Source organism: Ictalurus furcatus, chromosome 14, assembly GCF_023375685.1.
Source record: "Ictalurus furcatus strain D&B chromosome 14, Billie_1.0, whole genome shotgun sequence".
Lineage (NCBI taxonomy): Eukaryota > Metazoa > Chordata > Actinopteri > Siluriformes > Ictaluridae > Ictalurus > Ictalurus furcatus.
Genome location: NC_071268.1, coordinates 6,376,486 through 6,391,881, shown reverse-complemented (window position 1 = coordinate 6,391,881; position 15,396 = coordinate 6,376,486). Strand labels below are relative to the sequence as shown.

The 15,396-nt window shown below is 41.8% G+C and overlaps 1 protein-coding gene across 6 annotated transcripts in view; it reads left to right on the top strand.

Annotated features, from left to right (window-relative positions):
- plxnb2b (plexin b2b) overlaps positions 1-15,396 on the top strand; it is a 159,487-nt gene that overhangs the window by 22,286 nt on the left and 121,805 nt on the right. For 3 of the 6 annotated variants that reach the window (XM_053641990.1, XM_053641988.1, XM_053641994.1), the window contains exons 2-3: positions 13,284-13,319; positions 13,655-13,669. In XM_053641990.1, the coding sequence (XP_053497965.1) occupies positions 13,284-13,319; positions 13,655-13,669 (51 nt within the window). Of the gene's footprint in view, positions 1-1,336; positions 2,183-13,283; positions 13,320-13,654; positions 13,670-15,396 lie in introns of those variants that run through there. The other 3 variants (XM_053641989.1, XM_053641993.1, XM_053641991.1) reach the window with 2 other exon arrangements.

The following is a 15,396-nucleotide window of genomic DNA, read 5'->3' as shown; positions in this document are numbered from 1 at the left end:
GTCTGTAACGCACTTCGATAATGCGACTAAAACAGGAATACTCCACGCGTCTTAATTCCATTTGTGTTTACTTCGAGTATGACTTTAATCGGATTAAGGTAATTAAAAATCGCTGTTTACATGCTAGTTTCTTAATCAGAGTACCGTCTTAATCGGGTTAATCTCGGATTATTGTTGTCCATGTAAACGTACTGACTGTCGAATATGCGGTAGTTCACTATTCGCTATAATCAGTAACTACTATTTCTTTCGTGCCTCCTGGAAAACTACAAAGAAAAAACTATATAGAGTTTCATAATTAATGCGAAACCGCTACTATTAACGAAGATTGTTTACATAATCAATACGTAATAGCAGACTATTGATTTGGGTAAGCTGTTAATAATTAGTACATTTTAACATTCCTCCTAGAGAACTATTTACTCACTATGGGTCACTGTAAAGAATGATCCATCGCAGCCGGAGACTACTATTTTAATTCTTTTTTTCACAGCAAATATTGACTGTTTCATTTATTACCGTTTATTGCTCTTTACGGCATTTATTTATTTATTTATTTATTTATTTATTTATTTATTTATTTTAAATGTAGAAACTTTTATTATTTTGAAGGCATCTTTGCTCTACAGCACTTCAGTGTATGTACCTAAAACGTTTGCACAGTACTGTGCATGCAACAAACGTCTGATTAAAACGGGCGTATTCCACGGGGTGGGAGTCAGAATTTGTGAAATCCGAATATCGAATTAATCTGAATCGGGGCGATCGGACTGCGGCGTTTACGTGACTCGGTACTAATCAGAACATCGCCAAATTCCGATTAATATGGGAATATTGACGTGCGTGTAAACGTAGTCATTGACATTCAGCTCATAATGAAGATCCTTTCAACACGCGTAGTACTGATTTATCTGGCGTCACGTAGAACAGGACTGGTTCCTTTCGGAGTCCGGTTCCTCTTAAGGTTTCTTCCTCATGCCATTCTCAGGGCTGTTATGTCTGGATCTAAATCTAAATCTGTAAAGTTGCTCTGTGACAACGTTTGTTAGTAAAAGCGCTGTACAAATGGCATTGAATTGAAATGAATGCGCTGCTAATTTGTGCTCTTAATACATTTCAGGTTGTTCTAAAACAAGCTAGATGTGTAGATTAATGAGTTGCTCGTTTGTACTGATTTGTAGTCATTTGCCTCTTTGTGTCTGTATGTTAGGCTCGCAACAACCTATTGTATGTTGATTTAAAAAAAAAAAAAAAAAAAAGATGAGCGGTGACTGTTCTGTGAGCATTCTGACTCACAGGCATTTACATAGCCTGACAAATGTGTTAGATGACACACAGTCTTTTTTTTTTCTTTTCTTTTTTTCTTTTACAAACATAATTGCCCTTTATCTCAGATTTCTTAAGTGTTCATCTGGAAGTTTTGTCAAATTGCATAGCAGTAAATCCAGTATGTTGTGTAGCAGTTTGCTTGTAAAATAGTGTGTGTGTGTGTGTGTGTGTGTTTTGGCTCTTGTGTCAGTTCTCTTCAAGGTATACCTGCTGTGCTGTAATTAATTTTAGCCATCCTGGGGACCTACAGCTTTTAATAAGACTCGGACCATAGACCTTTTACAAGGCCTTAATACAGCAGTGGGAATCGCTGTGGACAGCAGCAGGTCTTAACATGAAAATGGGGACAAACATTTTGTTCAGTAAATATATTTCCAATGAGGATATTCACATGAAATTTTCACAAGACTTCGGTATTAACTCAAGAAATCTGTAAATATAAAGAATTTACAACATTTAAGTCCATAAATGAAGTTATGTGTAATAAAGTGGAACGACACGGGGGAAAAAAGTATTGAACACGCTAACTGAAATTTATTTAACACTTAGTGGAGAAGGCTTTGTTTGTAATGACAGCTTCAAGACGCTTGCTGTATGAAGAAATTAACCGGCCGCAGTATTCAGGTGGGATTTTGGACCATTCTTCTAAACATATTGTCTTTAAACCTTGTTCAATTGGATTCGAGTCAGGTGATTGACTGAGCCATTCTAACACCTTGATTTTTTTTCTCTGAAACCAATTGAGAGTTATCTTTGCTGTATGCTTTGGATCGTTGTCCTGCTGGAAGCTCCACTCACGTCTCATCTTCATCATCCTGGTGGATGGCAGCAGATTCTTCTCAAGAGTCTCCCGGTAAAGGGTTCCATTCATCATTCCTTCAGTTATATGAAGTCTACCAGTACCATGTGATGAAAAACAGCCCCACGCCATGATGCTTCCACGTCCAAACTTCACTGTTGGTGTAGTGTTTTTAGGGTGATATGCAGTGCCTAAGTAACTTCCGACGGATATCAGCTGGTTCCTTGGCTTGTAGAACTGCTTTTTCTTATCGTGTTCAATACTTTTTTTCCCGTGACATTCCATTTTATTACACATAACTTAATTTATGGACTTCAATGTTGTGATTTCTTTATATATGTGGGTTTTTTGAGTTAATACTGATGTCTGGTGAAAATTTCATGTGAATAGTCTCATTGGAAATATATTTACTGAAAAAAAATGTTGAAGCGTTCAATACTTATTTCCAACACTGTATGTGTTTAACGCTCGTATAGCCATAGGAACACAACTCCTACCATAGCTGGCCTTTCTGCACATTGGTAGTCTATACCTGCTGGCAGAAGGAAGGAGGATGAAACACTGATAAAGTGGATGGTCTGGATCATTGGATCCAGATCCAGCTGCACTCTTGTTCACATTAGTAGTCCAAAGGTGCAGGCCCTTTCCTTGCAATATAAATAAAAATCCGAAATTGACTGAAAATGTAGCGCATTCATCAGCATTTGCTTTGGTGGAGTTTAAGCGTTCTGTATGTGTCTTGTTTCTGTTCGTTTTCTGAGGTGGTCGCTTTGAGCGGTTCCTCGTCTCGCTTTTCTTCTAGGTCTGAATCCGGAGGAGGAGTACTTTTATGACCAGTTCCTGTGAATCAGAGTAGGCTGTTAGGTCCTGATGCGATTCAAACTGACAGGCCACTCCTCCACCTCTCGCCCTCTTGTTCGAGAGTCACTCGTGAGCAGGCTCATTCATCACACCGCCAGCACCTGCCTTTGTTGCCTTCATTAGACTTTTCCTTGGCACTCTCATCAGTGGATTAGTAAAGGCTCAGGATTTTCCCAATGTTTGTGTAAGAATGTGAAAAAGCAACAAAAAAAATAACCCAAAACAAATCTGGTGCAGAATTATGTATACCGTCAAGTGTGACTCCTTTTACATAACCTAAGGGAAACTTCTTCCTGTTATTATTTCTCTCTTCCCTCGTCTTTCCCGCGGCTTTGTTTGTCTATGTCCTGCTTCGCAATTCGTGTTCCAGCTGCACTCTTGTTCACATTAGTAGCCCAAAGGTGTAGGCCCTTTCCTTGCAATATAAATAAAACCTCCTGAAGCCCGGGGTTTTAGTGCTGAGCCTCAGTTCAGTGTCGATGATCGCAGGCCTCACACACTGCTAACCAGGTCCCTCATCCAGTTTTCGGAGATGCATTTCTTTCCTATTTTTCATTCACTGAGTGGATATATTTTGAGATCTGAGGAAAAAGGTCTGACTAGATTGAAAATCAAAGATCTTGTCATCATCTCTGTTAGGGTTGCTTTTGTTGAGTGAAAATATACTCCACTGCCTCCCCCACCTCCACCTCCACCCCTTCCTCACTCTGCCTTTTGTTTGTTTTCTCTTCTCTTGGTTTTGAATCTGGCCGACGATTGATAAGCCCGAATCCATGAAAATCTGAAATGTGTGTGTGTGTGTGTGTGTGTGTGTGTGCGTGTTAGGGAGGGATGCAGCGGGTGTACTTGTTTATCTACCTCGGCTTCTCCAGATGGTGCACAGCAGAAAGAATCTACTTCCTGACACGCTCTCTTTGTCTCCTTTCTCATTATCGCCCGGCTGTGGGCTCTCCTAGGAATCTGGGCGAGTTTTCAGGGCCAGAACACACACACACCACATACCACATGATGCAGAAAGTGTGACTTATTAGCAGGAGAGACACAGGGATGAGATGTGGATGAGATGTAGATGAAAGTGTGCGTGTTTATATGTTTTGCATAACCCTATGGAGATTCAGGGTGCCGTTGTTATCTACATGAATATGCTAATGTGTACCCAAAAGTGGTAAACATTTTAATATCTCTTGTGGTTTCATATGGTAACTGGTGACTCGTGCTATATAATCTATATAAAGAGTCAGTTGTTTTGCCACCCAGATAGAGCAGATAATGAAAAAGCCCTCGAAGCAGATCTGGATGCGTGTCTCATGAGCTGTGTGCCTGGGCGTGTGCACATCCACATCATCGAGGCCTGTTTCATACTCGTTTGTTGCCGTTCATTGACAAGTCTGACCTAATGTCCTCTGGGTTGTTGTGCTGTTTGGCTGCCATGATCGACTTTCTCTTCGTTTTGCCGCTCTTCTAGCTTCAAATTGATGGACAGTCAATTTGAGCGCGCAAAGATAACGGCATTGTGTCAGTGGCCACCGATCCGGCCGTTATCTACTGCTTCTAGGCTAGCTAACAACCCAGAGAGACCCGTACTGCAATTATCGGCTTCTCTGCTCTGATGTGCTTACCTTGGCCTGAGGTGTGTTTGGTACATATCTTTTATGCCCCCTCTCACTATCTCTCATGGGCAGGTTGTCATTGCTGGTGGCATCGCTCCTGGATGGGGGGGGGCTTGGTCATGTTTCAAACAATGACATTACCATCTTTATTTGACGCTGTCACATTCACGGTACGGTGAGAGGAGTTTTGTGGTTCAGACTAGTCTCGATACTGTTAAATCGCTCACTTTTTGCATATTCCTTTGCTGACTCGAGTCCTTTAATGAGCTGGAGTAAGTGAGAACTTCAGAACTTCAGGGCAGAGGCTCCCCAGGTCTGGAGTTAACAAGCCCTATTCGATCAAATACTTTGCTTTTGAAATTCATAAACTGTGTTAGGGAAATATTCTCTAAATAAAAGTTCGAGGATTAAATCAACGGAAATCAGTAATAGAATAACATGAAATGTTCCGCTGTGGGAAGCAACTTCATTAAATTGCAGTAAAGGGAATAAAATCTTGTGTACTTATCTTATTAGGTATAATGCAAGCTCGGTACATATTTAAAGCCTTGAACAAAAGCTTCAGTTAAGCACATTTCATTTTTAGCATTTTATTAACAAGATTATATTTAGTAGGTTTTTAAGTTTTCACAAAGGGTTTTTTTTTGTTTTTTTTTTAACCAAACCTCCCTGCAGTCAAGCTACAAAAAGCATGGAGGTCTTTTGCTAGCAACAAGCTAGTCAGCTAGTCAACTGACTGTGTTTTCCTCCTCAAAACAGTGAGCTGTACAGTCAGTAGCTGCGTTTACATGGACGACAATAATCCACTCTTAATCCGATTAAGACCATACTCTAATTAAGAAACTACCATGTAAACAGCAATTTTTACTTACCTTAATCTAATTAAGGTCATAATCGAAGTAAGCAATAATCTAATTAAGACAGGTGGAGTACTCCTGTTTTAGTCGCATTATGGACGTGTATTACAGACATTTAATCACATTATGAACGTCGTGTGAGAGTTTTCACCGCATTTTGTGAGAGGACACGATCACACACGGCAGTTTTACGTTTTACGGCGAACAAGAGAGTTCGGCTGTGTCCCAAATCGCATACTTTCCTACTATAGGCCTGTAGTGGGGAAAAATACATGTATCTCGTCTACTATATAGATGGTAACTACGCGATTCGGGACACACCCACCGCTTCAAGCAGTTGTCTATTAGCACGTACAGCATGAGAAATAATTAACTGCACTTAAAGCGTTCGTTAAAAAAAATTAATAAAAACACCCGAAACTGTATACGGTACCATAACGAAGACGAACTGTATGTTGATACGTGAAATTCTGGAGGGACGTCGGACGGCGTGGCGCGGTGACGTAATGACGCGGGCTGTTAATCTAATTATGTTCTAAAACATGTAAAACGGGAACATGACAGGAGTATTCTAAATGCGACTCATGTAAACACCTTAATCACATTATTATCTTACTCAGAGTAAGGTCATTAATTAGATTACTGCTGTCCATGTAAACGTAGTCACTGTTATAGATTTAACAAGCGAATGTCTGTATGTCGATCGATCTAAAGTAAATGCTTGTGTATATACAGCAGACTTTATTTAACGGTTTAAAAAAAGTGCTACTTTGTTTACTGCTGATGCTGTGAGCGGCCATGTTGATTTGATGTCACTTGTTGAACACAGAGAAGACCATTCAGAGTTCCAGAGTAGGAATGGTGAGTTGAGGGGGGGTGGGGTTTTTTTTTTGACGGGGGGGGGTATTCCTGGTAGGAGATTGTGAATTACAAGTTAGTCTAGTCTAGTCGAATGCAGCGTAATATCAGTGTCGTCTTGTCAAAGCGGAGGCATAAGACTGGTTGCTAGAGCCAAACTTTACCGGTTTTTTACACATTTAAACCGGCTTGCTTGCTTTTGTTTCGTGTCCTCAGTCGGCTCTATCTCGAGGAAAAACCTGAGTGCAGAAATGAGGAAAAGATTTTACTGGCACAACACCTGAGCTAAGAAAGAACAACACTCTGGCTAGCAACAAGGTGTTACCAAATTTAATCTGTCAAGGTTACAGGGGTTTCAAATTCATAAATGTATTAAATGTAGGTCAGGTAATGAGAAGTTACTGTACATAAGCATTTTTGTTTAATTTAAAAGAGCTCTTCAGTGTCTGAGATAAAAACGCCTGCGCTGCCTGTTTAAAGTGCTCCTGAAATCAAAATGGGCGTTTTAAGAGCTTTCTGTACTCGTCCCTTTTGTATGGACTGTATGTATCTAGAAAAAAAGATATTTTCATTTTAGTTTTATAGTTCGTCACTTATGGGGAAAACAGATACAGTGTGTATATATGTGTGTATATATAATATATATATATATATATATATATATATATATATATATATATAGTCTACACACCCCTGTTAAAATGGCAGGTTTTTGTGAAATCAAGTAAAATCATGTCCGAACCTTTTTCTACCTTTTTATTGTGAAAGTGTAGTGTATAAATATCAAGTGACAAACACTCAGAAAAAAATAGAAAAAACAAAAAACTTCCAATACCCAGCTTGCATGAGTGTGCACATCCTTTTATAATTAGGAATGAATCAACCAATCACACTTAAACTCATGTTAAATACTAATTAGTGTACACCTGCTATCAATTAAATTAAATTAACTTGATTAACCCCCAGTAAAGTACAGCTGTGCCTATAGGGTTTTCCTGACGTCTTCTTGGTAACATCCAACTGGAAACGCCATGGGCCACAATGAGCTTACAAAGCAGGTATGGGATCTCACAGTTCAGAGAGAGAGAGAGAGGGTTAAAAAAAAATTTCCAAGGCATTGGATACACCATGGAGCACTGTAAAGGCAATAATCAACAAGTGGAGAAAATATGGCATGACCGTGACACTACTAAGAACGGGACGTCCCTCTAAAATTGATGAGAAGATCAGGAGAAAACTGGTCAAGGAGGCTTCCAGGCCCATCTCTGGACTATGGCGTAGGGTGGCAAGACGGAAGCGTTTTTTAACCAAGATGAAATAAATAAATAAAAATACATCCAATCTCCCAAATCACTGGGGCAGTGGTGGCTTGGCGGTTAAGGCTGTGAGTTACTGATCAGAAGATCGGGATTTCAAGCCCCAGCGCTGCCAAGCCACCACTGATGGGCCCTCTCTGCTCCAGGGGCGCTGTATCACGGCTGACCCTGTGCTCTGACCCCAACTTCCTAACATGCTGGGGTATGCGAAGAGAAGAATTTGACTGTGCTGTAATGTATATGTGATCAATAAAGACTCCTTATCAAAACCATGTGGAGTAACGTGTTATGTCTGATGAGACCAAAGTTGAACTTTTTGGCCATAATACCAAAAGATATCTTTGGCGCAAAATAAAACCATACTTTGGGGCTGTTTTCCTTCGGCTGGACCTGGGGTATTTAATCAGGGTGGAGGGAATAATGAATAGCTCCAAATACCAGTCAAGTTTGGTGCTAAAACACTTAAGATGAAGAGGAATGACAACGACCCGAAGCAAACCTCCAGATCAACGAAGGAACGGCTCCAACCAAAACAAGTTCAAGGTTTTGGAGTCCAGACCTAAATCCAATCACAGATCTGTGGGGTGACCAGAAGAGGGCTGTGTAGAGGAGATGCCCAGCTAATTTGACAGAGTTAGAATGCTTTTGCAAGGACAAATGGCAAAATATTGCTAAGTTTTAATTTCACAATAAAGGTAGAAAAGGTTCTGATATGATTTAACTTGATTTCACAAAAACCTGCCATTTTAACAGGGGTGTGTAGACTTTTTAGATCCACTGTAACATTTTTTGATGGTATTCTGTATTAGTCTTATGTTTGTCCAATTAAATGCGCTCTAAAAATATGTACTATATGGTCCCGCCCCTTTACAGTAGTAGCTTGTTTGCAGCAAATACAGTTCATTGGTGTGTTTTTACCTCAACTATCCTGTGGTTGAGAACAATGGTTGCTGTTTATTCATTTCAACGAGGGAAGGATTTGTGCGAGTTATGACGAGCACTTTTCGGATGAGCGTTTGACCAGCTCTGGGCTGTTCAGTGCTGAAAAGTCGCTAACTCGCATTGATCAAGAATGAGATTCTGTCTTTATACACCATCACGGCTTCTCCATCAGTAACAGTGAGTAATATCATTTTATCTACCATATAGACACCTCTCCGTCACCACCCACATCCCTAGCGCTCGACCTCGGCTCAGACGTGCAAGTCATAACTCCAAAAAACGCACAGCGACTCGTCGTCGAGGACATTGTCCTCGTTAAGTCGGACAGGCGTGGGTGAAGGCGGTGGTGAGAAATCCTCCACAGTTGAAAATGGCTCTCATTAAACCTTTTTGCCGTTCCATATTTAGCTAGTTTGTTAAGCTACTGTCATATTTGGATGCGTCTCAAAATCAGTCAAGTGCTTCAACATGCTAGCACTTTGACTTCCTGTTTCAGAAGGAAATACAGTAAAACATGCGGAATCGAGCCTAGAATGTATTTCCTGGGGACTTTATTTAACTGTACACGTTAGACATGTTGGCTGGTTATGTTCAGCCAGGAAAACTTTTTATATTTGGAATTACAGTATATAGAGGAGAAATGTTTTTTATATGATTACTGCTCACCGCTTGGGGACAGATCTTTATTTGGCATTTGAGCAGGTGTTCCTGTGTGGAGTCATCAAGATAAACTCATTTGTTCCTCCTCATTTGTAAGTCGCTTTAGTCGCTCATAAAAGCGTCTGCTAAATGAATAAATGTAAATGTAAATAAACCTTTCTTTAGAAAATGACTCTTATTAGTATTTGACCAATGACTAATAAATACTATTTTGGTGTTCTTCTTGACGTTAAAATCGAATTGTCATTTCAGTCCATTTTTGGATACTGAAACTTTAGTTTTAGGAATTCTAACAGGCAGTTAAGAGGCATGTGAGGTCGGTATGTTCTATGGTTTCTAGCCTCCTCTGGACCAATACATCTGACCAAATACACTATATGGAAAGAAGTATGTGCCGACCTGACCGTCACACCTGTATGTGGTTGTTGAACATCCCATCCCAGATTTATTCCCTCTTTCCTGTTATAATAACCTCTACTCTTCTGGGAAGGTTGTCCACTAGATTTGGGAGCGTTGCTGTGGGGATTTGTGTTTATCCAGCTACAAGAGCATTAGTGAGATCAGGCACTGATGTTGGGATGTTGAGGAGGTCTGGGGTGCAGTCGGTGTTCCAGTTCATCCCAAAGGTGTTCACTTGGGGTTGAGGTCAGGGTTCTGTGCAGGACACTCGAGTTCTTCCACTCTAACCTTCACAAACCACGTCTTCATGGAGCTCGCTTTGTGCACAGGAGCACGGTCATGCTGGGACAGGTTTGGGGTCTCTTGGTTCCAGTGAAGGGAAATTGTAATGCTACAGCATACAAAGACATTTTAGACAGTTGTGTTCTTCCAACTTTGTGGTAACAGTGTGGCGAAAGAACCATACGGCTGAGATGGTCTGGTGTCCAAATACTTTTGACCATACGGTGGCTTAGTGGTTAGCACGTTTGCCTCGTACCTCCAGGGTTGGGTCCTGCCTCCACCCTGTATGCATGGAGTTTGCATGTTCTCCCCGTGTTTTGAGGGTTTCCTCCTGGTATTCTGGTCCGTTGTGTGTGTGTGTGTGTGTGTGTGTGTGTGTGTGTGTGTGTGTGTGTGAGGGGTTGGCCCTCTGTCCAGGATGTACCCCATACCCCCCCCCCCCCCACCTCGTGTCCTGGGATAGGCTCCAGGCTCCCCGCTACTCTGTGTAGGATAAGCACTACAGAAAATAGATGGTTGGATGGATGGATCCCTGGAATGCACTCTAGAAAAGAATAATTGTGACCAAAGAAATTTAGTCAAGAAAGGCTGAATAGATTTCAAGCAGCTTAATAATTCATGAACTCGTCCAGATGGTTGACACATTAAAGGGGGAAAAAAAAATCACTGGCTTTGGAAACCATTCTCTCCCAATGGGGCGTTATGTCTTTCAGCATGGCCGTGTCCATATCCACAAGACACGAAGGCAAGGGAACAACTCCCAACCCAGATGAAATAATACAGTAGCACATTAACATGTGGTACACATAGATCAACACGTGAACATTTCATGCACACCGAGTTGCTTCCTTTGGTTTTCTGTCTCCTTAGGGTGTGCTCATGCTCTCGGTCTTCCATAAATATTCAAGCCCATGTGCAGACCATAACTTTTCATTCAGCAGGCATACTAGTTCAAGTGCAGTGAGAGTCCTGTTTCCCCCACTGCGCTTCTCCCCATACTCTACTCTCAACCTTTCACACATGACTTCTCTCACGTCTTTCTTCTTAGCTAAGAGCTAGTGAGGATGTCTCTCCTGTAGAGCCTTGTACTACCTCGTCTTTGACTGCAGACTGTGTTACTATTCCCTGACATGTGAATAGTTGTGATCGGATAGGATGTGATCGGGAGTACAGCCCTCGCGTTCGATGACTTTATCGCAGGTTGTGCTAGAGCGGTTCTCAAACTGGCTAAGAGTACACATCGGCACAGCTCTCTGACGTCTAACCAGTCCAAACAGGATATTTTTATTTTATTATTATTTAAATTTTTTTTGTGATTCTTGTGGATAAAAACGCTCGATTTTTCTGCTGCTTTTTTTGGGGGGGGGGGGGGGTTTGAGGAAAACTAGTTGAATTGGTGAAATCGCAATCGCACAAAATTGTCTTTCGCGGTGATGTTTTTTGGTAAACGAGACCTTTTTAGCTGTACTCATGTTCGATACGCATGAACCGAAGGAGGCTTTGGCTTAAAGTGCGTTGTGACGACGTAACCTGACGCATCTCGGCATACAAATCTGCGGCAATTTAGAAAAATTGCAAGCTCCTCCGAATATCGCGGAGTTTCCTTGATTTTGCGTCGATTTCTGCGAGGGCACAATCCTGGACGGATCATCTAACGTGCTTCACGTAGTCTCCGAGGTTTGCGTAATGGCTTGCGAATGAAGCTTTACTCCTAATTCTTTCTCTGTGCACACGTTGGTCCAAACCGCGGAGTCTGAAGAACGCCGTAATCGCTTACAGTGGCGCAGTGCTTTGGTTCAGAGCGCTAATGGCTTGGTGTTTGGGAGAGTGATGTTAAGCTTTTGGTGGTTACAGCCACAATTTGCTCATCTAATGGACCTTGTATATTTCGATCTGGTTTTTAAAATTTATTTATTTATTTTTTTTCTGATACAGAAAGCACTTAGCTAAAAATCTAATTAACACCAATTTACTCCAAATGGTTAATCAACCGTGAGATGTACGGTGTTTAAGTTTGGTTCAGAGCAATCATTAAACAATACCATCATTCTTTTTCTTCTTCCTCTTCTTCTTCCTAATAATAATAATAATAATAATAATAATAATAATAATAAATAAACGGGTGCAGTGGTGGCTTGGCGGTTAAGGCTTATTGGAAGGTCTCGGGTTTCAAGCCCCAGTACTGCAAAGCTGCCACTGTTGGGCCCTTGAGCAAGGCCCTTAACCCTCTTTGCTCCAGGGGCACTGTATCATGGCTGACCCTGCGCTCTGACCCCAACCTCCTGACATGCTGGGGTATGCGAAGAAAAGAATTTCACTGTGCTATAATGCAGGGGTTCCCAAACTTTTCCAGGGCAAGGCCCCCCAAATGGCATTAACATTTGACCGAGGACCCCCTTTTGCAAGATGTCTTTAAAACACATTAAAAATACAGACCCCTGAATATATCCCCCTTTTTTTTTATTAATAATTACATCTTACATCTTTACATTACATTACATTAGGAATGGAGTGTGTGTGTGTGTGTGTGTGTGTGGGGTTGTCTGAGAGTGAGAAAGAGAAAATCATGTATTTATTTATTTTTCACACCAAATTGTTGAGGCCACCACTTTGAAAACCACTGCTTTAATGTATATGTGATTAATAAAGACTCATTATCAATAATAATAATAATAATTATAATAATAATAATAAAGGGGACATGGTGGCTTCGTGGTTAGCGCATTTATCTCACATTTCCACGCTTGCACGTTCGATTCCCGCCGCTGTTCTGTGTGCGGAGTTTGCATGTTCTCCCCGTGCTGCGGGGGTTTCCTCCGGGTACTCCGGTTTCCTCCCCCAGTCCAAATACATGCATGGTAGGCTGATTGGCATGTCCAAAGTGTCCGTAGTGTATGAGTGTGTATGTGAGTAGTGTATGAGTGTGCCTTGCGATGGACTGGCAACCCATCCAGGGTGTACCCCGCCTTGTGCCCCATGCTCCCCCAGGATAGGCCTCAGGTTCCCCCTCCGACCCTGAAGGATAAGCAGTACAGAAAATGAATGGATGGCTGGATGTATAATAATAATAAATAATAATAATAATAATAATAGTAAAAGTTTTATAACATTAATCTTAGAATTTCATAAGATCACATTTGGCTGCCTGTATGCAGCGAAACAGCTTGAAGCATAATTAGGTGTTTGATTAATACATATCTGTCTTGCAGCGAGCTCAATTACTGAGCTGATAAGCAGTGACTGAGGAAGATTATACTTTGTAATTTCAGCCTTGTACTTACTTATTTATTGATGTACTTAAAACATGCATTGAACCTAAATGACCGTTGTCTGTCTCTCTCTCTCTCTCTCTCTCTCTTCTCTTTTACAGTGATCTGTCCAGCCACTCACTCTGGCTTTAGTTCAGGTAAGATAATGAGCTACCACTTTGTTCTTTCTTTCTCCTGCATCTGCCATTCACTTTAAATAGACTCGTATACGTCCACTCACATCACTGCTTTCTCTGTCTGTCTGTCTGTCTCTCTCACCGTCTCTGTGTTTCTCTCAAATGAGTTTCCTCTCATTAAATGTTTCCAGAAGAATAGAAAATCAATGGTGCGTACCAGTGTTAAAGAACTTTTTCCCCCCCTTAATTCATCAATCCTTACCTGTTTCTTTTTTTGTCTTTCTCTCTCTCTCGCTCTCTCTCTCTCTCTCTCTCTCACTCTCACTCTCTCCTCTGAATTGCATTGCCTCACTGAGGGAGGAAAAACAAAGGTAAGATCAGCTGCTTTCAGAAGTAATCTGCCTGTTTGTCGGTGTGAGAGCGTAAGCTCGGATGCCTGTCTAGGCCTTTTTCTTTTCTTTTTTTTTTTTTTCTTTCCATGCCCGTCTGGATTGTTTAACATCCACCCGACGAAAAAAGGGGGGGAAAAAAAACCCCTTCTGTAAAGCTTTATTTGGCCTGACATATATCTCCACTGCTTGGAGTACAATTTATAAAGTTTTTTTTTTCTCCCCCCCCCCCCCCCCCCCCCCACCCACACCCATATCTCCGGCAAGCATTGAAGTTAGACCAAGTTAGAGCAAAGGTTACACCTCTTCATTCGTTTCTACTCTCTCTCTCTCTCTCTCTCTCTCTCTCTCTCTCTCTTTTCTCTCCCTCTTTTCTCTCCAGTGTGATTTTGAATAGGTCAGGCTCAAGGTTCTAGCACATTACGCATCGTGTCATGCGGACACAATTTAAGGAGCCGTACGGTTATTTATTTATTTATTTGTTTATTTATTCATTTATTTTCCTTGGACGACATTTTCACAGTCAGAACTTTTTTGATTTTATTTTTTATGAAAAATTTTTTTTTTTTTTTGCTCCTTCACTGTCTCAGTTTGGCCCATTATGGCCTCAGTTCACCTAGAGACCAAGTTACACACACATGCATACACACACGCGCGCTATAAAGTAGGGAGCTGGCCGTTTTTCAGGCTGTTGTGCTGCTATCTGCAGCCGAACAGCTTTCCTAACCCCGCTCGGCTGAGTGGGAAAACAATGCTTGCTCCTTCTTTTTTTTTTTTTTTTTTTATCTCCTCCAACGGGCCTTTTTTTTTTTTTTTCCTCGCCTCCTTCGCACGATGGCATGTGTAAAAGAGGACAGGAGGCAGGGCTGGATAGGGACTGAGAGTGTTGCAGGCTGTCCTGCAGGTACTCGTACAGCTCATTGTTGGGAATAATGGATGTGCTAGCTGCAGATGCCTGGCAATAGCTATCACTGGAGCTATCAAAAGCACACACACTCACGCTCTCTCTCTCTCTCTCTCTCTCTCTCACACACACACACACGCACTCGCACTCGCACGTGCACGTTTAAGGGTTTGAGTGGTCCATGATGAATGGCTTTGAGAGGGGTTGTCTGCGATCAATAATCCACTAGTGCCCAGCCCAGATGAGTGAAAATGGGCTCGCTGCTCGCTTCTCCTCCATGCCGCCGTGTGTTTCAGACTCTCGTTAAAAGGCCAGTGGTTTTCAGGAGCGCAAAATATCCCGTGAAGCCCGGTCATGTACGTCGCACGCTCGGACGAGGAGCGCGTCTCGCGTTCGATGATGTATAATCAGCCTCCGCAACGAACGCGCTGATGGAAGGGTCGAAGTGGAACTGGAGATGAGCTGAAAGCCTCTCCTCGGTGGATAAGAGCCGAGAAGATGGCTCGGGTTACAATCGAAGGCCAGCTGGTGCGCACACACGTACACGCGCACACACGCACACGCGGGTACTTTGGGTCCGTCTTGTTTTTCTGATCCACTCACTCAAAGCGCATACACACAAACCCATCATCAGCTATTCACAATTTCGACAGATTTCTCTCGATTCTGTGCAATTTTTTTTTTCTTTCTTTCTATTTCTGGTGAATATTCTACAGCTATGACTAATTACACCTCCCAGACCATCAACACAATACCTCCCATACACCCGAAACTCAGCACAGCAGGCAGGCCACGTGTCTCTTAA